Source organism: Plasmodium vivax, chromosome 8 (assembly GCF_000002415.2).
Source record: "Plasmodium vivax chromosome 8, whole genome shotgun sequence".
In the NCBI taxonomy this organism is placed as follows: Eukaryota; Apicomplexa; class Aconoidasida; order Haemosporida; family Plasmodiidae; genus Plasmodium; species Plasmodium vivax.
In genome coordinates, this window is record NC_009913.1 from 508,661 (window position 1) to 534,355 (window position 25,695).

General features: G+C 41.7%; 9 protein-coding genes across 9 annotated transcripts, besides 14 other annotated features; 4 read left to right on the forward strand and 5 right to left on the reverse strand.

Annotated features, from left to right (window-relative positions):
* Positions 1-479: 479 nt before the first annotated feature.
* Positions 480-1,801, forward strand: PVX_094765 (hypothetical protein, conserved; the record flags this gene model as incomplete). Its single annotated transcript, XM_001614370.1, has 4 exons — positions 480-1,213; positions 1,324-1,419; positions 1,506-1,554; positions 1,739-1,801. 4 exons carry the CDS (start codon positions 480-482, stop codon positions 1,799-1,801), a joined length of 942 nt encoding a protein of 313 aa, XP_001614420.1.
* A 907-nt stretch (positions 1,802-2,708) lies between these two features.
* Positions 2,709-2,731: a microsatellite.
* A 14-nt stretch (positions 2,732-2,745) lies between these two features.
* PVX_094770 (hypothetical protein, conserved) lies at positions 2,746-3,911 on the reverse strand (the record flags this gene model as incomplete). Its single annotated transcript, XM_001614371.1, has 4 exons — positions 2,746-2,958; positions 3,225-3,299; positions 3,558-3,631; positions 3,839-3,911. 4 exons carry the CDS (start codon positions 3,909-3,911, stop codon positions 2,746-2,748), a joined length of 435 nt encoding a protein of 144 aa, XP_001614421.1.
* Positions 3,359-3,407: a microsatellite.
* A 1,006-nt stretch (positions 3,912-4,917) lies between the features above and the next one.
* Positions 4,918-4,944: a microsatellite.
* A 761-nt stretch (positions 4,945-5,705) lies between these two features.
* Positions 5,706-5,753: a microsatellite.
* Positions 5,754-6,320: 567 nt separating this feature from the next.
* On the reverse strand, positions 6,321-8,936 carry PVX_094775 (hypothetical protein, conserved; the record flags this gene model as incomplete). Its single annotated transcript, XM_001614372.1, has 2 exons — positions 6,321-6,555; positions 6,697-8,936. 2 exons carry the CDS (start codon positions 8,934-8,936, stop codon positions 6,321-6,323), a joined length of 2,475 nt encoding a protein of 824 aa, XP_001614422.1.
* Positions 7,358-7,386: a microsatellite.
* A 330-nt stretch (positions 8,937-9,266) lies between the features above and the next one.
* Positions 9,267-9,291: a microsatellite.
* A 509-nt stretch (positions 9,292-9,800) lies between these two features.
* PVX_094780 (SNARE domain containing protein) lies at positions 9,801-11,554 on the forward strand. The gene is made up of 4 exons (XM_001614373.1): positions 9,801-10,650; positions 10,857-10,913; positions 11,075-11,149; positions 11,246-11,554. Exons 1-4 carry the CDS (start codon positions 10,510-10,512, stop codon positions 11,327-11,329), a joined length of 357 nt encoding a protein of 118 aa, XP_001614423.1. The 5' UTR covers positions 9,801-10,509; the 3' UTR covers positions 11,330-11,554.
* Positions 10,412-10,436: a microsatellite.
* A 765-nt stretch (positions 11,555-12,319) lies between the features above and the next one.
* On the forward strand, positions 12,320-14,116 carry PVX_094785 (hypothetical protein, conserved; the record flags this gene model as incomplete). The annotated part of the gene is made up of 1 exon (XM_001614374.1): positions 12,320-14,116. The coding sequence occupies one exon, from the start codon at positions 12,320-12,322 to the stop codon at positions 14,114-14,116; it is 1,797 nt and encodes a 598-aa protein (XP_001614424.1).
* Positions 13,309-13,330: a microsatellite.
* Positions 14,117-14,640: 524 nt separating the features above from the next.
* Positions 14,641-15,462, reverse strand: PVX_094790 (20S proteasome beta subunit, putative; the record flags this gene model as incomplete). The annotated part of the gene is made up of 1 exon (XM_001614375.1): positions 14,641-15,462. The coding sequence occupies one exon, from the start codon at positions 15,460-15,462 to the stop codon at positions 14,641-14,643; it is 822 nt and encodes a 273-aa protein (XP_001614425.1).
* Positions 15,319-15,340: a microsatellite.
* Positions 15,383-15,410: a microsatellite.
* Positions 15,463-15,786: 324 nt separating the features above from the next.
* Positions 15,787-15,809: a microsatellite.
* A 2,332-nt stretch (positions 15,810-18,141) lies between these two features.
* PVX_094795 (hypothetical protein, conserved) lies at positions 18,142-18,669 on the reverse strand (the record flags this gene model as incomplete). The annotated part of the gene is made up of 1 exon (XM_001614376.1): positions 18,142-18,669. The coding sequence occupies one exon, from the start codon at positions 18,667-18,669 to the stop codon at positions 18,142-18,144; it is 528 nt and encodes a 175-aa protein (XP_001614426.1).
* Positions 18,670-19,443: 774 nt separating this feature from the next.
* Positions 19,444-21,075, reverse strand: PVX_094800 (hypothetical protein, conserved; the record flags this gene model as incomplete). Its single annotated transcript, XM_001614377.1, has 1 exon — positions 19,444-21,075. One exon carries the CDS (start codon positions 21,073-21,075, stop codon positions 19,444-19,446), a length of 1,632 nt encoding a protein of 543 aa, XP_001614427.1.
* A 1,000-nt stretch (positions 21,076-22,075) lies between these two features.
* Positions 22,076-22,106: a microsatellite.
* Positions 22,107-22,487: 381 nt separating this feature from the next.
* Positions 22,488-22,511: a microsatellite.
* Positions 22,512-22,962: 451 nt separating this feature from the next.
* Positions 22,963-22,983: a microsatellite.
* Positions 22,984-23,029: 46 nt separating this feature from the next.
* Positions 23,030-24,637, forward strand: PVX_094805 (DNA repair protein RAD23, putative; the record flags this gene model as incomplete). Its single annotated transcript, XM_001614378.1, has 1 exon — positions 23,030-24,637. The coding sequence occupies exon 1, from the start codon at positions 23,417-23,419 to the stop codon at positions 24,635-24,637; it is 1,221 nt and encodes a 406-aa protein (XP_001614428.1). The 5' UTR covers positions 23,030-23,416.
* Between the last annotated feature and the right edge of the window lie 1,058 nt (positions 24,638-25,695).

Genomic DNA, 25,695 nt, shown 5'->3' on the forward strand with positions numbered 1-25,695 from the left:
AAAGGGCCATTCCCCGATCAGAACTGCGACTGTTGAGGGGCAAGAAATTCAAAGTGCCTTTTTTAAAAAGGAAGACTCGTACGTTTACGTCATGGCTGTTAAGCCTCTTCGTCCTGACTGTACTTAATTTGAGAAACCGCAGGGAGGTCTCCCCCAAGAATATTTTCCCCAAGAATATCTCCCCCCTGGTAGCAGAGCTGGTGAAGCGTCCCCCCACTGTGCCGCATCACAACGTTGGCCCCCCTCAAAATGGATTTGAAAAGCGCGCAGTGCATTTGGGACGCCCTCAACGATTTGCACAAGAGTGACAAGCAGGTGAGGAGCTAGAGCGGCCGGAGCGGCGCGTTTTATCCTCCTCACGGGATGCACCGGATGCACCGTTTGCTTCTACCGCGTCATTCTCACCACAAGCAACGAACCTGTGATGGCTCCTTTTTTTTCCTTCCTTTTAGGCGTACGAAAAGTTTATGGACAAGCACATGGGGAAGATGAAGCAGCAGAGGGCGATCAAACCCAAGTTCTGCTTCTGCGTCGTGGCGGACCTGGAAAAGGTGGCCATCAAGACAAAGGCAAGTGAGCACAAAGAGAAGATCTGTGATTACTATGTGTACGTATATCACAGCAGCAAAATGAAAGCGCCCACTTTCCCGAAGAGTTTCCCTAGCAACATAGAAGAAGTAAATTACGATGACATTTCCATTAGTACGTGTAAAATAAAAGGAGAAAGCTCCAGAGACATGTACGCAGAAGCTGTTATCCACTCGGAGGTTCACAAACATTTCAACAACGTACATTTTAAAAATAAAATTATCCAAAAGATATTAACAACATTAAGTGAATCAGAACAAATTCTTAGAAGTGACGTAAGCATAAATGGAAACTCCTTCAAATGTAATGAATTGGGATATGTCCCGAAGACGAAACATTTTTTAAACCCGCATTGTGTGGATGGCAGCTTCCAAACTGAAGACTCCAAATCGGTGGACGAAAGTGACATAAAATTTTACAACATGTTAAGTCAAAAACAGCTCAAAAGTAATGACCAAAAGGAGGAAGAGAAAAACGAAATAAAAATACACGACGAGACTAGTAATATGCAGATATTGAATGATATACAGTCGGTCAGGACCACCAAACGGGGGAAGAATGAAGATGGTGAAGGGGGGCGCATCCCCAGGCAGGTCAAGTCCTATCACTACACAGTTATTGACAGGTCAGAAATCGAAACGGAAAAAGGAGCGCTAAATTGTAAAAGTTTAGCCCCACGCGTATGCATATCTTTTCTCCCGCGACGTTAAATTGGTGTCCCTTTCTCCCCAACAGATACCTCCACATCATCGTCACCTTCAACAGCATTTCGTACGAACAGTTGGAGATTTTGAAAAAGGGCAGGACCGTCGAGATTTACGTGTCTAGCAGGTAATGCCCCATGCCGTTGCTGCGTTGAAAATGTACGTCTATATATGTACCCCCCCACATGTGTATTTTTGCTGTTTTTTTTACAGACCCGATGACTGCATGACTTTGAGCTTCAAGCAAAAATTGAGCGACAATGTAAGGATGCATCCACGCGAACTTAACCGTTTGCGGGAGGAATGTACCCCCCCTCACTCATGTGCATAAATATTTTCGTTTACCGCTACAATTGCTCAGTGTGTGAGCAGTTTAGCAATCGCCAAAATGGGAAAAAAAAAATATAAATGGCCATATTCCCTCCGTTGCCTCCCCCCTCACGCAGATCAAAGCCTACTTCAATGAAAAGGGCCTCAAGCTGACCATCAGTGTGGAGCTTCTATACTGAAGGGGATTATTTTACCGCCGTGGAGAGTCCAGAAGGCGCGAATGGGGGGAAGTAACTATATTGCAACTTTGTCTACTTCCAAAAGTGCTCTTGCTTCTTCCCCAACTGCGTTATCCCCGCAGCATCAATTTTATCTCCCCTAATTAGCTACTCTTCTCGCAACTTTACTCTGTTTTAATTTTTTTTTTTTTTTGTAAAGACAGTTGTTACCATATTAAACATTAATTATTCATGTGTGCAAAAAAAAAAAAAAAAAAAAAATGGTCGGTTAATTATCTGAAAATATAATTCGCTCAAGTTTATATTTTCATCTGTTGAGGGAAACAAAAAAATAAACTGATCAAAAATTTTTAAATCAGTTTTATTTAAAAATATTTCGAGGGGATAAAACGGCTATGGAGCATTAAGGGGCGGTAAGAAAAAGCGAAGTGAATAACAGGGGGAGGAGGGAAGCGGCGAAGAGGATAACTCTTCCCCCGAAATTAAAGAAAACGATCTAAGACTTGTGAAAAAATCATCGAAGGTGGACGCGTAAATTGATGTCTTCTTTAACAGATACACACACACATGCGGATAGCACGCGGACGAATTTGCGTGCGTACACAACTGCGCGCATGCAATCATACACATATAATCACACACATATGGTTATGCACATATAATTATGTACATATAATTATGCACACTTTTTTTTACACACACTTGCATGTTAGCACTAATTGGGCTCCCCCCCGCGGCACGCCGAAAGGGCGGCGGTCGGGCGAAGGGCTTGAATTAATAGGGGTACATAGTGGGGGCGAACGAAAAGCATCAGGCGTAAGAACATTAAATGCAAATGGGGCTGTCAAGGGGGGGTCAGAGTACGAAGCAGAAAGCACTTCTTATCATCTTGCCAAACGGAAGGAAACCCAAAGGAACCTGTTTAAAAGCCTTAATCAGAGAAATCAGGAAATTTTCTTGTAATCCCTCATAATAAAAATGAATAGGTTTTTCTCCTTCACAGTTCCAAATTTTATGGGGATACAGTTGCCGCTGTCGTCTAAGTGTAAAGCTAAGCAGCAGTTGTCGTTGATCAAGTTTGCTTGAGTCTCCACGCGCTTCAGCTGCTCTTCTCCATACAGCAAAGATCGAATGTCGCTGAAGTTGATCATCCGCACCTGGCAATGGGGTAGCAGCAAAGGGGGTAGTGTAACAGCGGTGGAGTAGCAGTGGTGGCGAAGTGACCGCCGTTAGCCTCGAGGCCTCTCCCCAGCACGTCCATTTTCGCCTGAACGCCCTGCTGCTTCCACGAACTGGGCCGTGTTATGCATACACACATATGTGTCCTTACGTACACACCCACACGTTGCACATTTTCACGTGCACTCTCTCGTCATTGTCGCCATATGACAAAAGTGAAAAGCAAATGAGCTGAATTGGTTACCTTCTGATGGCAAGATATGCACAGGGTTTTTTCGTTGAAATTGGCTTGCAAGTTACACGGTAATTTTGTTCCATCCTGCGGAGAGAAAAAAAAAAAAAAAAAAGTGCTCATAAGTTTGTAGGTGTGATGTGTGTAGGGATGGCCCCTTTGGGTGGGGCCACGTCGCTTGGAAATGTTCCCCTGGTGAAATACACAACAATGTGTTTGCATTTTCGAAAAAAAAAAGAATGCACAGGAAAGTTGGCAAAATGGACAAGAGCACAAACAGCTAAACAGATAATGGGGGCCCCCCTCTTTTGTGATGCCTTCAAATGAAGGCTAAAATTTCTTTACCTGTAGCAAGACAACTATTTGGATGTTGTTCTTTAATCGCTTTTTAAACTCGCTTATCTCACTGTTGGAAAAGTCTAAACAGGGAGAAATGAGCATGGCGCGTGTGATGCACGTACGAGTGAAAAAGGGGAAAATACTCATTTGTGCATGTATGCTTACACACATGGTGGAAACGTGCGTACTCGCGGCGCACACATTCGAGCGCTCCAAACTGCTCATGTAACACTCTGTGGAGGCGAGTGATTTTTCCCGGAAGGGGATTTAATTCTACGTATGATTACTTTCCAATATTTCGTCATCATTCAAGTATTTTTTATTTTCATCTAGGGAACAACAGGATACAATATTTCCCATTTTTCTGTTTGGGCGTTTCTTTCGAAATGTATAATTTGTGTAGAAACAACGGTTTGGGTTTTGCTTTGAATTATGCGCAAATGGTGGCGAATGGGTGTATGTATAGAGGGATATTTATGCATATATGCCTTTGCATATGTTTTTTTTTTTTTTTTTTTTTTCGTTCATAAGTATGGCAAATTTTCCAAGGAAAATTGTAACCCAAGAAAAAAAAAAAAGAAAAAAAAAAAAGAGAGTTATCACTGTGGGGGGGAAAAAAAAAGCAAAGAAGTGTAACATAAAAGGAAAAACACGCACTGCCCACTATTCCGTTTTACAATAGAAATATGTTTTAATTATAAGCATAAAGTTAAATAACGGAGAAGAAACGGAGGAGCATAGTTACTTATGACAGTATACACTTTATCATTTTAATTAAACACACCATGCATAATATAACTACAGGTAGAACGCAAAATTTACATATCATGTTATGTAATGCATTTTAAGCATATTTCACAAAGGGGACATAAGAAAGGAGTGTACATTTTAATTATATATTTTTCTTAATCTTTGCTTTTTCTTCTTTTTATTTTTGTGTTATTTTCCTAAATGACAAATAGAAGGCAAAAAAAAAAAAAAAAAAAAAAATAGCCATTTGAAATTCCCATTCAATATTCCTATTTGTGTAATAAGAAATTTTGCAATTCCTTTTTTTTTTTTTTTTGTTACTTAGCGTTGGAAAAAAAAAAAAAAAAAATGTGCAATTGCTTTTTAGTACTTTCTGGCTATGTCCTTTTTTTTTTCTTTTCACATTTTTTCCTTCATTTTGGAAGTAATAAAACACGTGCAAGCATTCAAAAACTGGGAGGGAAATTCTACTCGCAATTTAGCCTTAATGTTAAATAAGCACAAGTGCATGGGAAATAAGTGGCAGTCTTTTCTTTGGTTTTATTTTTTTATTTTTTTTTTTCACGTTTGCATTAAAATTGTGTGTAATTTTCATTCGGCGCTTGTATGGTGGGACACACAGTATGGTGAAGTGCAACACGCTTGATTTTCTACTTCCCGAAAGACAGAACTTTGGAGTGCTTTTCACTGGGATGCGATCGTGACTGTCCATTTGTCTGGCTGCGCCATTTTCCCATTCGCGTGAGCATGCCCGTCCCTGGGACCTTCATTTTTATTTCCGCATGGGCTTAAATAAAAATGCTAAAAAGTGCAAGCACCCTATGGGCTACTACGCAATACCCCCGCGCAGCAACTCGGTGGAAAAATTTCCCCTCATTGTCTGCCTTTTTTCAACCTCGCGCGTGTGGCATAAGTTGGGAAAAAAAATACTCCCCCCATGTGTTGTAATTATGGCTATGTTTGGGCACGCCTACCTGTGTTAAGGTGCCCATAAAATTGCACACAAAACTGGCGGTAAAAGTGCCCCCCCCCCCCCCCAAGTGCACACACACATCGCAACTGCTTACGGAAAGTCCATTCCCGCCTAAACGTGCCTCTTCATTATGAACGTTACAAAACTACGATGAAGCAATTTCAGTTGTCCAAAAAAAGTGAAGCTCACTTCATGTGCAATGGAAAATTTCCCTCACCCCTTTAACGTTCTGTTCTGAGTGAGCCGTACACAGGGAATACTCCCACGTACGCACGCGCACAGTCGTATGTGTGTCGATTGGGGTGGAGCAGATTGGCTCCTAATTTAACACTAGGCAAACACCCCAATTTTGGTGGGCTATTCTTAAGAAAGGGAAGAATGGCACAAAAAAGGGGAACCCCCTGTGGTTAATTAAACCCAGTGTGCGCCGCCTCATCATTCTGCTTACTGCAAACTGTGTATGTTAACCTCGTAAGATTTTCCAATTTGCTACTGCTTCGAGGAAGTGCACATGCAAAAACTGCAACGGAGCGTTTAAAAGGAAAACATTTCGCCAGTATACAGCGTATGAAAAAAAAAAAAATTCTTCTTTCCTCCTCTTTGTAATTTTTCCTCCTACATTGTGTAACGCGCGCAACTCGAAAGTAGCGTCTGAAAAAACACCGTACGTTATTTTTTGAAGGAACGAACTGGGACCTACGCACCCTTCAATGTAACGCGCTACCATTCGCACAGCATTGTGCAGCTTTACACTTTGCAATTTTTTTACGCGCATGCCAAATTGGGGTTAATAATGTGCAGGGTGATTGAAAAAAAAAAAAAAAACGAATAAAGACAAAATAATTGATAAGTGCATCAAATAGAGGCCAACAGTGTGAAAAAAAATTGGGGGGAATTCAGGGGGCACCTTTTGGTGTGCCCATTTCCTCTCAGTTCTGCGCCACCTGCGATAGCAAAAAGGGGGCGGTCTTACGGGTAGGTGGAGGCTACGAGGCGTACCGTCCCCCCAGCACATGTCCACAGTAGCCTACTCCGATCACCGCTCCCTACTCCATGTCGACGCACGAAGCAAAGAGTATAAAAAATATCCTGTAGAAATCAAAGTAGTCGCAAAGGCGGGTGCCAAATTTCTCCTCATATATTTCGATAAACTTTATGATTATTATATTTATGCTTTTCTTCTGCTCCGTGTATTTCTGGTCATTTTCAAGCACCACGTCTTCGTATAATTTCTTGTAGTTGATGTCGCGCTCCTGGTCGCTGATGACGTCTTGGTCGTAGCTGCGGGGGGGGAGGGGTTCGCAAAAAAGGGGCTAAATGAATGAACTTCGCCGAATGGGAGAGGCGCCGCCAATTCGAAGGCACACCGGAATGTGGTAACACGGGCACCCCCCTACGTAAGCACCTCTCCCCCTTGCTTACTTGCAAAACAGTTTGAACATGTAGAGGAGCGACTCCGCCTTGTGGTCGTAAAAAAAAACGGAGAGGAGCAGCAGAAAGATGAAGTGGCTCTTCGGGATGTCTCTCAGGGAAAGTCCATTGAAATAGGTGCTTTTATATTTTTGAAAAAGGAACTTATCCTCTTTAAAAATCTGCTTCACTGTGTTAAGAATATACGTCGGCGTGTGGTTGTTATAAAAAATGATAAACACTAGTGGCTTCATAATTTTGTAGCTCGTGTACGCGTATGTTAAAAACACCTCAACTCTTTTTTCAAACGAAATGATAGGCAAAAGATAAAAGTAAAAAAGTTTTACATATATAGGGTCATAATTTGAAGAGTGCATTAGACTTTTGGCCACATCTGCAACAACATTTATATTGTATGCTATATCGTTATATGTGTCCTTATGAATATTTTCAATGTTGGGAAGGCTCGCTAGTTTTCCTTTTTTGTCCTCCTCCTTTTTCGTATTAACAGGATCCCCCCCCGGCAACAGTTCACCCTGTTTTGTATTCAAGTGATTGTCTAGATCGTTTTCCTCCAGGAGGTCCTTGGCATGTTCCATGATGCTCATGCTCATGCTCATGTCTACGCTGTTGATGTCATTTATCTTTGGCTCCTTCAACATGGGTAGGACAATACTGTTGAGGTTTCCCCCCCCCCGCTTGCTTCTTATTTTCTGATTCAACTGCTTGAGGGGGTGAAAATCGTGTAGCTCGCTGAGGGACGGCAAACTGTTTACCATTCCCTCTGTGCAGTTAATGTACAAATTCATAAACGCGTCTAAGTATAAATTTTTTTCATCATCATTATTTTCATTGTACTGTTGATCCCCTGGAAGGTCTTGCTTCATTCCTCGTTCACTTAAATTGCTGCTGTCACTTTTGCTGGAGTCACTACTGTACAGGCTGTTGAGATATTCATTGGCTTCCTCCTTCTGCCTTTTCCTCAGTTTTAGCAACTTTCGTAGTTCTCTCTGGTCATTTTTATCCAGCTGGTAATTTACGTTCCCCACAGATGATTCGTCATACACGAGGGTGCTATTCTCGTCTGACTTCCCCCCTCCGAGGCTTCTAATCAGCGAAATGGCGCTAATGGGGTTCTTCGTGGGGGGGGCGGCCACGTTCGGAAAGGCGCTGCCGGTGCCTTCGCTTTTCATGGCCGTCACATCCGTTGTCTCCATGGCGGTGGAGGCATTTACACGGTCTGCTAGTGGAGCAGCTATCGCAGCAGCCCCCCCCGCCTGGCACTTATGTATATGCAGAAGCAGAAGCTTCAATTTCAATTCGTAAAAGTAGTAGTAGGGAAAGAGGGAGCAGAACAGCTGGTCTATCACCACCAGCAATTTCACGATGTTCCTTATATTGTACAGAATGTAAATATCAAGGTAGATGCTATGCAGGGGAAAATTAACCTTAACGCATTGCTGTATTAACTGCTTCAGAGATTTATCCAAAGATTTTGCATACTCCATGTGGAACAGTTTTGCGAAATGTATTAACACTTCCTCATCGGTTTCTTTATATATGACGATTTTTTCACTGGCCTTAAGTTTTTTTAGGAGGTATTCCCTAGACTTGTTCGATGCTAACGCTTTGGCCTGTACCTTTTCAACCCAGTCTTTCATGAGCATTTTCCTCACCGTGATCATGAAGTCTTTTATATGGTAATACAGATGGTCAACAAAGGTGAAGAAGGTACCCTTTGGGGTGTACACATATTTGTACTTCTCCAGCTCCTTTAAGTTATTATTAGACATTAGGAGGTTAAAAATACGCTGACGGGGAAACATATACCTCGATTTAATTCGCTTAAAAATGAAGAGGAGTATCTTCAAGTGCATATCACTGTGATAAAATTTGATCCCTCCTTTGTAAAAAAAAAAATTTACCAAATTTAGCACTCTCTTCAGGTACAGCACTCTGGGAGACAAGCCAGACAAAATGACAAAGAGCAGCTTCCCCGCATTTTTAAAAGACTCCAGACTGTTATCTAGCAGCAGCTCTAGGATCGTCGATTCTATATTTATGTAGTAGGAAAAATCGATTTTGCTGTTTCGACTTTCATTATATTCGTTGTACAGCTCCCGGTAATTTTTGCGCTTCCGTTTGTAATTCGTTCGTGTTCTTTCGCCCTCCCCCGGGGGGCGCAATTGGTCCATCTCCTCCACGGTGTGTTCTCCCTCAGTTACACTTTTCCGTCTCTTCTGCTTTTTCATTTTTTTGTCCTACATTCAGCTTCTCAAAACGAAAAATGGCTCATTCGAAGAAAGTGGTTGTTTCCGTGGTGGCCTCACTGCTACGAGCGCCTCTCCTACAGGATGCAGAACTTTTAGAAGTACATTGGCTCGGATTTCCTCCCCCCCTTTAATTGTAGACGGGTTATAACACGCTTTGCGGCGCCTACCGGTTTATCCATTTTAACATTTCGGTGGCACAGCTCATCTGTCCTTCGGGGTTTTATTAATCTACCCAGTTGGCTATACGAAGGGGGAAAATTCCAACGATGAACAAACAGAGAGAAGCGGCCCACGGTTCGCTGCTTCCTATGCGCTGTAATCACTTCACTGGTTCTAACGCAGGCAATATTCGCCACAGAATTTTGACGGAAAAAAAAAAATGACGCAACAGAAAGGTTATCAACCTGCGGATAACTTCACATGCTTCTTTTAAACACCCCGAATGTTATCACACAAATGCATGTAATGTAAAAACATACGTGTATACTTTTTTTTTACATTCCAGTCTTGAGATAGCTTCTGCCTTTTTCCCAACTGGACTGTAGCAAAAGTGGAACATCACGCGGGGGGTGCCTGAATTGGTGGGGTCCCAAAAGGAAAAAAAAAAAAATAAAAAGGAACCGCGGTAGGAGGGAAAAACTGATGGACCTGTCGAAAAAATTGCACTTTTTTTGTGGCAAAATTGTACGGACTGCATACCCACCGCGGGAGGCGAAATTTACGCAGGTTGGTTGAAAAAAAATTATCTTTTATAAAAATTGTGCTTCGCGAATTTGCGCGTTTCGTTTCTCCGTAATCAATTTGTTGGTCACTTTGCGCGCCAAATTTGTTCGTCGTTTTTTTGCCAAACTGTTCGTCGTTTTTATCGCCATTTTTATCGCCATTTTTATCGCCATTTTTATCGCCATTTTTATCGTCATTTCTATCGTCATTTCTATTGTCATTTCTATTGTCATTTTTGCCAATTCGTTCGCCGTTTTTAACGCCATCTGATTGCCATTTTATGGCCAATTTGTTCGCCATTTTACCGCCATTTTACGGCCATTTTATCACCATTTTACCGCCAACCTGTTAGCCTTTTTTCCCCAGTTTTTACATTCCTCCGCACTTTCCCTTTCACGTTATTATGTACACATTGGGTATACCCCTCTCGCATAAACGTAAACGCGTACACGGAGAACTTCCTGCAGATTCGAACTTCCGCGGACGCATGTCGCAGATGAGAACATCTCGCCAGTCACCCCAAATAGAAGATTTTTCAAATTGGGCAGCCAGGCCAAAAAATAAAATTAACGGGAGGAGCAACGGAACGGAGAAGGAAGCAAAAACAGGAAGACGAAAGGGACAGCGTTACTACCTAAGCGCATTCACATTTTGAGAAACCCCTGTTAGACTACTCCCCAGGCGGAAAAAACATCATTTGTAAATTTTTTTTTTTTCGCTCTACCGGATTTCCATTTTTTTCCCTTAAAAAGGAAGCGCGTTAATATTTATAAGCCTTCTTCACCTCATCGAAACGGTAGAATGACAATTTTTAAAACGTTCATTTAATATGGATTTTAATTCGAGGAAAAAAAAAAAAAAAAATAATAATAATAACAACGACATATATAATGAAAATATAAATATATACCTGGAGGAAAATGACAACTACATACTTGATTTGGAGAAGAAGGTTCAGACCCTCAAACTGGTAAGACACTTCGCAGCTAAACTGTGCGAAAGGGTTGCAAATATGATTGCGTGTGCATGTGAATAGGACAAACGACTGCTCCGAGTAGGGGCAGGTAGAGTGGCCACAAATGTACACACATGAATGGGCACCCAGTTATGACATTCAAATGAGTAACTTTTTTTTTTTTTTTTTTTTCTCATCTTTTTATTCGCAAAAATTCGAAGCTGGGATCCAACCTGAGAAATGAAGTCCGCACATCGAACTCCCTCCTGGATAATTTGGTAAAAAGGAAAAGAGGAAAATTTTATCCCCAGGGAGTGGCACCCTGATATGTTACCACTACCACCCCTTCCCAAGTTGTCGTACCATTTACCCCCCTCAAATAAGCACACATTGAAATACCCCCCCCTTTTTTTTTTTTTTTGCTACAATTTCGTCGTAGTCGGACAGGATGGAAAACGTGAACAGAAAGTTAACAGGCGTGTACAGGCGCGTGAAAAATATTATAAAGACAAAGGTATAGTGAGAGAAAAAAATATTTTAAATGCTCCAAACTGCTTTACTCGAAAAAGTTTCACATGATCGTATTTTTTTTTTTTTTTTTTTTTTTTAGGGAAATAAATACATGTTTTACCTCATCCTGTTCTTCCTCTTTTTGCTGTTTTTTATGAACTACTTATATCGAAAGAATAGATAAATTGTGCGTTTGCGGATGCGTCCATCTGTATAGTGCCACTCCCGCATGGGCACCCACGCGAGCGTTACTTCCGAAGGAGATCGCCCCTTTTAACCCCCCCCGTGAATTATTTGGCGCAGTTTGCGCAGCTATGGCTGTATAGTTTTTTTTACGTCCCTGCCCGCGCGCGTACACATATGCATATATATATATGTGTACACCCGCGCGTAATTATTTACACGCATATACTTATTTCCTTTTGACCAAACTTTCTTATTAATCATTGTAAAGGCTTTCTGCCCACCATTGTGCCTATTTTGAGGTGCACATGTAACTGTGGCGTAAAAAAGATCGTTCCATTTTGGGAACTCGCATAGTTTGCGTTGAAAAAAAAAAAAAAAAAAAAACAATTAAAAAGCGTGTACGCTGTAGTTGCACACCACGATCGATCCGCTCAACAGGTGAGCGTGCGGATAATTCAGCGTTAAGGACGGCCGAGTGAATTGCCACAAACATGTTTACGCGCGTAAACTCTGTGGCTTACGGACCTTCCGCGTTTACCTAAAGGGGAACTCCGCTTCGTGCTCGTTTGGAGGGCGCGGAGAGGCAGCAAATGTGGAAGTGATTAAAAGAAGCGGCACGGGTTAGCCTAAGCCTCGCGTTACACCCCGTTTGGTACTTCCCCTTCCCATTAACCACCAATCGAACACCCCGCAACGCGCGCACGTTCCCTGATGCGTTGGAAATGTGAATACGGGATAGGGTTAGCATGCCCGAGCAATTCTAAAATTTGCCAGCTCAGCATCGGTTTGGTTTATCCCTAAGAAAATCTTTTTCGTTCTCTTCGCGTGTTCGCTAAGTGAATGAAATAAAGGGGTATGTACTCAAGGGGCATGTACTTGTATGTGCATCCGCTCATGCGCCCGCCCATGCTCTCGCTCGTGCACCCGCTCCGCCCCCGCTGGGGAACCCCAACTTGGCGCAGCGCGCACGGAAGGCGAAAGGGACAAGATGATTTGCATCAAATGCGGGAGGTGCAACTCCAGTCTGTACACGGTGTACAACAAGACGAACATAAAACTGAACGAATGCAATCGGTGCAGCAACATATGCGATGAGTACATGGAGAGAAACACCTTCCTCATCTTTATTAACATTTTATTCCTGAAGCCCGAAGTGTATAGACACATCATATTTAATCGGCTGGAGTATCACGACAAATTTATTCACGTTTTTTTTCTTAAAATGATCATTTTGTTTTTAATAATAAATGCGTATTTACACCCCAACTTTGAAAGTGACCATAGGGAGGGAGGACGCACCTTCTCAGATTTCTTTCTTATGAACACCACCTTCGGGGAAAATACCCAAAGGAGTTACCCCACGGAATACAACTGCTCTTCATACACTCTTTTTATGTACAAATACGACGATAAGCATAAGCTGTATGGGCTATATAACATCTTTAACCAGTCGAATGTTCCCAATTTGGTGAATATACACAAGAACAAATTTCTGACGTGCATTTTCCACAACAGATTTAGGGACCACAACGTGTGCATCCTCAACCGCAAGTACGAGCACACGGAGGACTATGATAAGCGGCTGATTGATTTGTTTCTGCACAATAAGGAGAGCCCTGGGGGGAAGGACGTGCAGCTGAGCAGGTGGAAGGCGCATCTGAACAGTTGGAAGGAGCAGCAGAGCAGTTGGAAGGGGCAGCAGAGCAGTTGGAAGGGGCATCTTAGTGAGGGGGGGAAGACCCCTTCGGAGAGCCCCAGCTGGACTAACCTACTCCCATTCCGGGACGCCAAAAAAAAGCTGCTGCAGCTGGTACAGCGGAGCTTGAAGTACGAATCGATTTTCAAATTAAAAAAAAACCATCAACTGCTGCGGAACGACATCGTCACGCTGAAAAACGCGGAAGAATACAACAGCCTGTTCCAAATTACAAACGTCCTCGTGTATTACCACATTGATGAGCACAAAATAGTGCTGGAGACGAGGGAGAAGGAAGCCTACAACATCCATTACCTTCTAAATTTTTTGTGGAGCATATTTTTTTACCAAAAGGGGAGTGAAAAAAAGAATTACTTCAAAAGTGAGGCAAACTCATTTGTAAGGAAAGCATCTACAAAGGGTGTCTGTCCAGACCCGAGAAAGGAAATTTTCCCCTCCAATAAATGCTACGATTATGAGCTTCAAGACCACCCCTATGAAAATTTAAACAACTCGGGGGATAAACTCAACAGCTTGTGCAGAAATATTTTCAAAAACATCGATTTTACCTTTCACAAAAATGTGGACGAAATAACGAAGAAGCAAAATCAAAAGAAAAAAAAATTTAAAATTAAGCAAATCTCAATGTACTCCAAACTGCTATTTTCCGATTTGGATAATGAAAAATATATTTTGAAAATATGTAACTCTTCCTTTTCTTTTAAGAAATTAAAATCGGTGGTCATTAATTATCTGGTCTACTTCCTTCTTTTGTGCATTTTTACTTATCTCCTCAAGCTATATCAGGAGAGGAAATACAGAATTAGGATAACCATGGTGAAGTACAATTACCTCTTTATGCTGTTTGTGCTGAGCAATTACCCCCTCGTCATTTACTTCATCCTCAAGGTGTTCAATTATAACTACATCAATATATACCTACATGTGTACACCATTACTTGCAACACCATTGCTTATTATATATTCATTTCCTCGGACGGGAATTACATTTGCTACTCCATATTTTCGGTGCTCGCCAGTTACCTGCTCAAGAACTTCCTCATGCTGAAGCTAGGGGATTACCTTTAGCAGCAGGGAAGGGGGGAGTTTAGCAGCTCAGAAAGGGAGGGTTTTTCTGCACTTGTGTGCATGTGCCTCCCATTTTATCGTCCCCATTTGCCCCTCCACTCGGTGCGCCTCCCCCTTGCGCATGCCCAAATGGCATCAACCGTCATTTTTAATCTCCCGCACACCGCGCCGCCATCCCTTTTGTAAAGTTAAAAAAAATAATGTAAAACTTTTTTTTAGTCCCAAACTGCTCATATAATGCGTTGTAAATGTGTGGAAGCACAAAATGGGCAGGCAGGAAAAGTGCGGACCGTTCTGCGGCCAAAAGGGTTCGCAGTGGTCCCCGTGCAATGGGGAAAAAAGGTTTCTTTTGAAAGGCATTTGCCCAGTTTGACCTGCGCGTGCAATGTAGGAATTGTGCAAAAAATGGAAAAAAAAGGCAAAAAGTTGGGAAAAGAATTGCAAAAAGAATTGCGAAAAAAATGGCACAAAATGGGCACAAAATGCACAGTGGAACGCCGGAGGAGCGGCTCGACTAGGCCTTCCTACATAACGTGCTGGTCGTTCTGCGCCGGGTTCGTGTAATGATAATGCAGCTCGTACACATCCTGCCCCTCGATAATTTTGTCGTAGCCATTCTTGTGTATGTAAAAAACTCGAACCTTCCCACCGGAGCCTCCATCCCTGAAGGTGGCGTGATAAATTGCATTCCTGGCCAGTTCCACGGCTTGCTCCAGACTCAAATTGTAATCATAGGCAGAGTCCAAAATGGAGTAGGCATAAGTGCTACCACTTCCGCAACTAAATAAATTCCCCTCCACTTTCTTCCCCTCATCATCAATGTAAAACATATTAAAACCGGTGTGATCATAACCACTTAAGATGATTCCACAGCATAACCCATACCCCTTATATTGGTATAAAATATTACTTAAAATGGTGCTGGCTGCTCGGACAGAGATTTTCTCATTATTTCTCAATTCATAAATTTTTATAATTTTTCCCAAATATTTTTCCCAATATAAACAGTCTGCCGCTCCTCCTGCCATGGTCCCTAAGATGTTTTTATTTATTTCGATAATTTTCTCTACATTTTGTGAAGATATGAAGGAACCCATGGAGGCTCTAGAATCCACAGCCACAATTATTCCCTCCTTAAATTTGAAGGCCAGTGTAGTTGTACCTTTGTGAAAATCAAACAGTTTGTTGTTGCTACATTTTGTCTTGGTATCTTTTATGAAATTTCTTGGGACTGTTACTGGAGCTACACAGAATTGCAGCTCGTCGTAATTTTCTCCTCCCTCCTCCTCCACGTCATTGATTAAATTGTCAATTTCGCTCATCAGGCACCCCCCCCTTTCTGCCATTTTGCGCACAGGGTAAAGAGGATACACTGCTTGTGTGGGGTATGGCGATGTAAGGCTGGCCCTTTCACTGTGGCTACTCGCAATTGCGTTCTTTGTGTTATCGCCTTTTGGTTCTTAATTTATCTCAGAAAAGTGTAAAAAGGGCGGTTTTACAGGATGGGCACTTTTTTTGTTTTTTTTTTTTTTTTTTTTTGAGATTATCCAATGTATATCCTTCAATTATGCATTTGATGGCTTTCCTTCTTGAGTGCATACCAGATGGGGCACAATTCCCGCGGGGGTTAATTTTGCCTTACCACTTCCCACCATACGATAAAGCGTTTACCTTTCGTGCTCTTTCCACCACTAGTGGGTTTATCCTAACAAAAGTGTTCAAGAGGACAAATAATACCCTGTGGCAATACCCCCCATGTGCATTAACACGTACATGCGCGAGTGCTTCCTTTTCTGGTTTTGTCATCCAATCGGTGAGAATCACACTGGAGTGGGCCTCCTTACAAGCGCATATGCATACAAGCGCTATATGCGCATCCCTGTGATAGCCCCTTCTCGTTGCCATATTTTTACGATGAATAGGGTAACCTTCGTGTGGCCACAGTTGACAGTCCTGTTTATCCCTTTACCTTTCGATTTTCATAATTTTTTTCGCCTTTTAGGGCACACATATGACACAATATAGGCACAGCACTAAGCGAAACGAACACGCAGCAAAGTAGGAAGTGGGAACGAACGGTTGGGTTAGGCAACAAAAAAAAGAAAAAAAAACACTCGAGCATGTTCTTATTTATCTCCCTTACGACCATCTGTTATTGGAATTCTACTGAGAAAATGCAATTTGTTTGCCGCATGTGTGGCAGTTATTTTTTTACTTTCCCCTTTCGCGCAAAAGCAGCACAGAGCCACATATTACCATTTTGCTGCAGGGCTATTAAAGCCTTTAACGTGGAGGTATTTACCCGAACGTATGGGACTCTCCAACGAAATTAAAATTATTGTCAGCTTCCGCAAAACGGAGTGAAATTATCTCATTTTGTTCGTATCCTTTGCGGACACTCTTCCCCGATGGGGCAAGTAGGGCGAATGGCACCCAATCGCAATGTCATCGAATTGAAAACAATTGTGTAGGTTTAAATGGAACCTTTGGAAGGTGTGCAGTAAGCCGTATTTACGAAACCCAAACGGACATTCTCTGCATATGTGATTGTATGGCGGTGTACCCCTCTCCAGGGATACAACACTGGGAGTAACATTACCACGTTCGACTGTTCTAATGGGTAGGGATATGCACAGATATATGTGCATAATTGCTCACTGAAGGAGCATAACCTACCAAATGGCACACCGAAAGGTTTCCACGTATGTGAAAATTGAACGGGCAGCATCTCCCCCTTCACAAAAGCGTCTGTGTGACATTTAATAAGGAAAATGTGAACCTCCCGGACGAACTGCGATCATTCTATCCAGCCTGACCAATGTGATGACATGGAATAGTCATTTTCCCCTGTGAACAGGAAAGCTCACCTTCATCCTCAGGCTAATTGCTTTCCTTTTCGCGCCGTATGCTAGGCCACTTCACCCCTTTTTTAAGCCCCCATATGTGTTAGTTATACTATGTAAACCTCCCCCTAAAATGGAACCACCTAGCTGATGGTGAGAAAAAAAAAAAAAAAAAAAAAACAGCCACATGAATGTTAATAACACTGCAGTGTGCATCATTAACTGAACAAACTTACCTGCACACACGTTTGGCGCCGTCTTTGCTGCATTTTACAATTTTGTAAAAGTAACAACGCCAAAATGGAACGCGCGTGCACCCGTTCTTTTTCTCAATTCTAACTGCCTAACGCAGCTACCTAACGCAGCTACCTAACGCAGCTACCTAACGCAGCTACCTAACGCAGCTACCTAACGCAGCTACCTAACGCAGCTACCTAACGCAGCTACCTAACGCAGCTGCTTAATTATAGCCTCTTATTTATAACTAATAGTGCACATTGATAATTTAATGAATAGGGGTTCAGTTTCCAATTTTTGCAAAAGTAAAAACTTCGTAAGCAGGCGAGCCTTATGTTCCTCGCGTAAAATGAAGCGAACTTGTGAAGATCACATGAAAAAATAATACGTGAAAAAAGGAATAGGCAAATGAATAAATTGAGGCGTGGAGACGAAAGAGAAAGGGGGAATAATGCAGGAGCTCATGCACTGTTCATTTGCGTGCACAATTTCGGGGAGGAGGTGGCGCATATGAGGGATAACCAACTTGACGCTTCGTTTTCTTCTACTTGGCTTGATTTGTTTCTCGGCCAAATTTGGCCTCACGCTTGGGCATGGGTGATTCTTCGCCTCTCTCACCTTTTTCACGCGCTTCACACATATCACTCATTTCGCACGTATCACTCATTTCGCACTTATCACTCATTTCGCACTTATCACTCATTTCGCACTTATCACTCATTTTGCCCTTATCATGCGCTTCGCTCCCTTCACGAAGGCGCCTTGAAGGGGTACCATGGGGGGTGAATAACCACGTCACTTCTCAGCATCTTGGGCGAGCGTCAGGCGCATGTCTCCTGTTCGCGTGGCTTACGCGTTGCGCTGGTCGATTAAAACAGCGCGCACATCACATGCCCCCCGCGGAAGTCGCCTATGCTTTGGGCTTTCCAGCTCGCACAACAATAATTAAGCTTTGTAATCACTATAGGTGCCGGATTCTTCCTTCTTCGCATCCTTCTTTTCTTCCCTCTTGTCCAACTGCTTCTCGGACTCGATCTCCATATAGTTCTTGAATTCCCAGCCTGTTCCTCCAGCTTTCATAACGTTAAATATGGATAAATAAATGTTAAAGAAAACGGTTGTTGTGAACATCATAATGAACACAATAACTGTGGTAAAAATTTTACTTTCCAGTGTGTACTTATCTTTTACAAAAAGAGAAATGAAGACAAGTATAAAGGATACGATGTAATTTGCCAGAATAAAGGCCACAGAAATAGCAGCAATGCAAAAAATAATATAATTTTTGAGCGTCAATCCAAGAGTTAACAAGGATGCCAATACTGCATTCGTAATTATGAGGAGAATTCTGTATTCTTCACCATGGGAGAATATTGCTGATATGCAAAATCCTATATGAATCATAATTCCAATGATGCAACCCCCCGCTAATGGGAAGCAGCAGCACTTGCTCATTTTTCCTAGCCCCAACATTTTGAATAAATTTTTTGCGTTAAAAGGGTAAATTTGGTTTTTGTGCAGACTTTTGCAAGGTCCTTTTTTTTTTTTTTTTTTTTTTCCACAATCTGCTGATAGTTGTAAAAAAGAATGTAATTTTTCACTCTGTCTACGATGTGCTTATGCGTCTTTGTAATAAATATATAAGTCAAAAATATGTGCTTCAATTTTTTTGCGTTTATTTTTGAACAAAATATGGCAGCAGCAGCGGGAAAGGGGACAACGAAAGGGTCTTCAAACGAAAAAGGAAAGTTTGCAAAAAAAAGGGGAATTGTAAAAAGCGTAAATGGTGGGGGGAGAAAAAAAAAAGGGGAAAAATGGCATAAAAATGAAGATAAAGATAAAAAGCGGTTAAAGCTTCTACAAACGAAAAATGTGTTGGAAAATAAAAAAAATCCTCAAATGATGGGCAATTTTTTGCAGAATTGCTTGCAGAATTTTTTACAGTGGAAAAAAAAATAAAGCACAAAGTGTAGGATTACAAAAGGCATTTGCCATTTGTGCCATTTATGCAGTTTACGCCATTAATGCAATTTATGCAATTTATGGCTATTTTATTTGCGCAAAACGTATGACTTGTTCAAGCAAAACAGGAAGAAAAAAAAAAAAAATTAAGCTTGTACTTAATATTCTGCATGCACATGGCAGATTTTTTCCTTTTAAAGGCGTAAAATGAGGTAGCTTTTTTTTTTTTTTTTTGGCAAACTTTTGTTCATGCAAACTTTCATTTTGTTGATCACTTTGGCTGTTTCACTTTAGCGATTTAATTTTACACTTCAAAATTTGTGCAAAGTCCTCCTCATCATTTATCACATTTAATTTTTGAAAATAAAACATCAAGGTGTAGGCATTGTGTTCATTCACACTTTTGTAGTTCATTATGACGTACGTTTTGATGCTGGAAATAAGTGAGTTTCGCGTATGATTGAGGATTAAAAAAATGGTTAAGACTTTTATAATGTCTTGAATGGAACAAACGTCGTAGTTATTTACAAACAGGTTGATGTCGTCTTCCCACTGAGTTAAGCAGCACAGAAGGTTATTCTTCATTGCGTTGTAATCATGCTTATTTAAACATTTGACGTTGTCCTTCCTGTGCGTTTGGTCCACGAAATGTTCGCCATTATGCTTAACAAAAATTTTGCTTACGTCCAGCAGGTCACAACTGTACAGACCACTGTTGTTGCTTTCATAATTTTTCAACAGTATTGCCAACGAATACAAAATGTAAATTTTTAGCTCGCTCGCCAGTTTCATGTTTCTTATGTGCGAAATAAAAATGTCCATTTTGGACAGACTTATAAGGATGTTATACCTGGAGTAAATGTAAAACAAATTGCTCACCTGGTTTGCACTCAACAAATTCAAGTAGCTGAGCAGTTTCTCATTGAAGACGTTTATTATGTAATTGAGAAAATGTACGTAATCGATGCTGTAGTTGTGCGACCCGTCTACATGGGGATCAATCCTCTTCGTCGCAGCGTCATTACCCACCTCAACAACTTCTTTCAAAATGGGTAAAAAATGAACACAGTTAATGACGTCACTGATGGTGCTGCTGTCCATAACGTTGGCTAGTTTAAGTGCAGATAGCTTTAATATGTGATAAAAATTTTGATCTACTCTCATGTATGCGTATAATATTCTGCACAGGTCCACTAAATTTATATCATCCATGAGGATCACAATTTTTTGCGCTAAAATTTTGAAAAAATTCATATTCTTGTACAATATGCACGCATAGCAGTAGGCAATTACGCATATGTCCCTCACATGCACGTGGCTGCGAATTACATTTTCAGCAATTATGTTACTCAGTTTGACAAATAAATGTTCATCATATATTTTACTTTTAACTAGTGCATTTAAAATCATACAGATCTCCACTACGTTGTGAATGGTATGCACTTTTTTTTTTAATTCCTCCTTTAACAGTATGATTAAGTCCTCCTTCTTCCTTTTCGAGTACGTCGATATTAGCATAGCTAAATTGGACGTGTTAAAATATTCACTCTTCTTTTTTATGATTGGAATGAAACTTTCATACAGGTTCGTTTCGTATCTCATTTTGCTCAAGCAAAATAGGAAGGACGCAATATCTCCGACTTCAAATTTTTCCATTATTTCGTAGGACCTCTTTTCGATTTTTTTCCAAATAAAGTCATTCTTAATATTTTCCTTTAACAGCATATTAGAGAAAATGCACAGGACAGACGAATTCATCTGATTTATCTTAACTTCTCGGTCGTACGTCGTAGCATCTTCACCTTTATATCTGTACGACGCGTTGTGGTATTCCTTAAACCGGGATCTTATAAAAAAACGGCTGTTGCCTCTGTTCACATTTGCGCTTTGTTTAAGAATATTCTTAAACGTGCGCATTTGATGGGGATCTTTTTTTTCTTTTTGCGTTACCGCGCTGGGGCGCTATATGTGTGCATATGTATACACATCTGCAGATGTGCATGCACGTGCACACGATAATTCAAACAACGGAAAAACGTGTGCATGGTTTGCAGGGTTGCCGTGTGTGCTCCTCACTACTGTGCGCCCTGTGTATTCGTCTACATGGGTGGATTTCCAAACGGGCAAATGCGCACTTGGGCGTCAACACAGTTGTTCATCACACTGCGCACGACCGTGGGGAGGTTCTTCAAAATGGGGCGCAGAAAAAAGGGATTTCACCACACGGATGTGATAAACATAAGCTATTTTTTTGAGCGCACGCGCTTTCAGGAAAAAGTAGCAGATTATATCATAGTTGTAACCACCCCCAAAAAAAAAAAGGAGACACCTTTTCGACTTCTCCCCTTTGGTCAGAATTTACCCACTCTGCTAAATTTCGCATAATTTTATTTGGGCTCTCTGGTGCTGTTATGCCCACCCCCCAGGCGCGAATGCTCCTCTACACGGGGAAGAATTAAGCTGGCGAAATGATCAAATGGATGTTGTAGCATCAGACATTTGAAAACTCCAGACCATACATATGCAGGATGGGACTCTCACCTTTTTTCCTTTAATTTTCTCTTAGAAGAAAAAAAAAAAAAAAAAAAAAAATAGTCAAATTTTACTTAAAAGCGCTTCACAACAGCGAAGGGGGATTTTTTTTTTTTTTACTAAATGGTGTGCTACATTATCGCATTATCATTTTACGGGATAAGGAAAAAAAAAACCATTGTGTTGTTTTAAAACAGAGGTGCCTTCTCTCCATACAGGCTCTCTCAGACGTGAAGTTCACCGAACGCATTTACGTTTAGTACATGTGCTTGCTGCTACACATACCCATTTGGATATCTTCATACATATGCGAGCCTCCATATGTGCGCGAAATAACCCACCGATTGTACAAGCGGGTAAGCGGCTTTATAACGAAAAGAGGGGCTAATGGAACAAGCGAGAAAATACGCATTTGATGCGATATTTCGTGAAGGCCTTTTTCTCTAATTTGCCAAAATGTTGAACAAAAATTAGTGAAAATATTTTCATCTCCTTATTTTGCGCCTTTGTCATTGTGCCATTTTCAGCTGTTTTTTTTTTTTTTTTTTTTAAAAAACGTGTATCATATTATTTATAGCGTATACAAATACACGTAGAAGCAAATGGAACAAATTACTCAGCAAAAGGTTTGTCAATTGTTTTTTTTTACGCCAGTTTGAGGTTTTCTTTGTTTTTTTTCTCCATCCCGTTAGCTTATCAACAAGGGGGAAGCAAAAATACGCTTATAAGTGACGTACATCCAAACCCACGTGTTATAAACTCCGCTCCAAACGCTTCAGTACATTATCTTGAAAAAAACGCTCCAGCGAGTAACTTTCATCTCCGCTTAGCGTTTGCCATTTTGCCTTTTACGTTTCACCATTTTACATTTACATTCTCCCTTTTTTGACGTGTGCGTTTTTACGTACAGATCGTTGCGAAAAATAAAATCGCGTGGAAATATTTAAAACTCCTCAACTTTGCTACTTCACAAATTTAATTAAAAAGGAAAAAAAAAAAAAATAAATAAAACAATGCAGAAACAACCAACAGCGAGCACAACCCGTTAAGTTCAGTAGTCTTTCCCCGCGAGCGTTTTGCGCAACTCTTTTTCTTGAATTTTTCAGGGGTGAAACGAGTGAAGAAAGGCGCGCCAAAGGGAAAGTGGGGAAAACGAATAAATATATGAATAAATAAATGTGCAGGGGTGTACGCATGTATATGTGCACCCTTTTGTGTACCCTTTCATGTATGCATAACGCGACCCCCACGTGACGCATCCGCACCCCCCGAGTGCCTCGCTTGCGCGTTAAAGGAAAACATTTTTTTGCCATTTCTCGAAAAGGTGTGACAAGTTCGTAGGCGCAAAAATATAAAAACTCGCGCGGACGGATAACCGCATTTGTACCTGCGCAGTAGTACTTCCCCATTTTGCGCTCCCTCCTTTTTACATCGCAACGATAGTTCGCCCCCCTGTGTGCATTTGCCGCCACCCCGCGTGTTGAGAAAGTTTGGCCGGCTGCGCGTTTACGGCGTGGCTACTCGTTCGCGCAACCGTATGTGCGGAGTTGCGCAGAGGTGTGTTCCTCTGTCGAAGCGGCGCGTCAATCAAGTGGCACTCCAGTTAGGTAGCGCGGCAACCACATAACAGGCTGACTGATTAACAGCCTGACTGACTAGCCACCCAACCGCTTAACCGCCCAACCGCTTAACCGCCCAACCGCTTAGCCGCTCACCCTCTCCCAAAATGAAAGTAAAAGTAAGAACGCTTCAGAACAACGAAGAAGAAATCAGTGTCGACAATGAAGACACCATTTTAGACGTGAAGAAAAAGATAGAGGTGGCATTCCCCGAAATGCCCTGCGATAAGCAGAAGCTCATTTTTAGTGGAAATATATTGAAGGACGAAAGCAAAGCGGTGGACGTATTAAAAGAAAACGACATAGTTATAGTCATGGCGTGCAAAAAGATATTTAGTTCGAAGAACAACCAGACGAAGGAATCGTCATCATCATCGGCAAACGTTTTAAAAAGTAAAGAAAAGACGCCTTTGCCGGCGAATGATGACCAGAAGAATGCCGCTCCCACCGCAGCAGAGGAGGGAGGACAGAGCAAAAACCTCAACAACGCAGAATCGGCCCTAGTCACGGGGGAAAAGCTAAAAGAGACCATAGACAACATCTGCGCTATGGGATTTGAAAGAGAAGCCGTAAGGAAGGCCATGATGGTGGCGTTTAACAACCCCAACAGAGCGATTGATTATTTGACGAACGGCTTTCCAGACGAAAATGAGGTGAACGAGATAAGTGCAATCAACACAATGAATGGGATGAACGAAATGGGCGCCGCCAACGCAGCGAATGCAATGCGTGACGTAAATGAAACAAACGAGACTAACGAGACGAATGAAACGAACGATAACTCCTACGAGAGAGAAGATAACGAAAGTGCCCCCAATTTGCCAAACCTTCTAAATAATTATAGCGCCCTTGCAGATAACCCTAGACAGTCTGTACCAGATAGTACAGATCAGTTTAGAAGTTCCCCATTTTTTAACATCCTACGAGATGTAGCTTTATCGAACCCACAACGCATTCCTGAAATTTTAGAAATGATCGGAAGAACAGATCCTTCCTTTTTAGAATTTATTCGAGAGAACCAAGGGGAATTTATAAGGGCCATTCAAAATTATGGGACTAATGACCACACAGCTAACACAGAAAATGATTTAATGGCAGGTGATGCATTTGCCGATCAAGGGAACCAAAATATTACAGACCCAAATAATGAAAATTTTAATATTCCCATTACGCCTCTAAACGAGAACGAAATGGAGAGTATTAAAAAATTGGAATCGCTCGGATTCCCGAAGCACTTGGCGTTGGAAGCCTTCATTGCTTGTGATAAGAACGAGGAGATGGCGGCCAACTATTTGTTTGAGAATATGAATGACTACGCGTCGGAGTAGCGCGTTGGGGTAGTCATTTGGCGGGCGTGTTTCTCGATTCGTAGGGGGAAGCGTGCATCCCCAGGGTGGTGAGTCCCCAGTATGGGTAAACTATCTGCCAAGTGGACCCCTGCAACATGACATGCGTTGCTATGCGCGTACCACCCCATTGTGTGCACGTGCCGATGCCGCTTTCCAGCCCTACCTAATTGCGCGAGTGAACACCCCATTTGGGTGAATCACATTTCGGTGTAAAGTCGCGTATGGGTCAAATGCACTGATTTTTTTTTTTCCCCATTTTTTATTTTTTTAAGTCCTCCCCCCCCCAGCATATTACATATGCTTCCTTTCACTTCCTTTCGCTTCCTTTTAAAAAGAATGCCTTTGCACAACTTCTTACATATGTAGTACATTTTACGTTTGCTTAATGACATTATTTAATTGTTGCGCGATCGTTTTGGTTAACTTTTTGTAAATCAGTTCAAAAAGATTCTGATTCGAGCGGGTTGTTTATTCGTTTGTTTTTCTTCTCGATGCGGAGGGGCCTTTCCTCCTTCGCGGTGACGAAACGGTTTTGCATGAGCAAAGGGGCTGTTCCGGTGAAGAGCGGCTGTACATACGTACTTGCTGTGTGCATATGTATATGCCTCCCGCTGGTAATTGTTTAGCCAATTTTTTTACGCAATTTTTCGCGCAGATATTATGCGCTCAGGATGGGGATGATGAATCACGGGGTATTTACCTCCCCCCCTAAGCGGTAATCGCAAAAGAGCTCCTTCTCCAAGCGGGTTGGCAAAAGGTTGATCCTTTCATTCACCCTCCCTCAAATAGGGTGCCTAAATATTGTACCAGTCGTGTCACACTACAAAATACGCACGCAATGGTCATGACATCCATTTGTGCAAATTATTGTGCACATCCTTAATGCGTACATTTGCACTGCCTCCCTCATGGAAGGGGGAAATTTAAAGAAAATAAATTCCTCCCCCATTTGACACATTTGGGTCAACTCTGTTTCGCAAATTAAACGTAGCCGCTTTGCATTTTTTTGTGCCAACAGATGGCTAAGAAAAGAATTC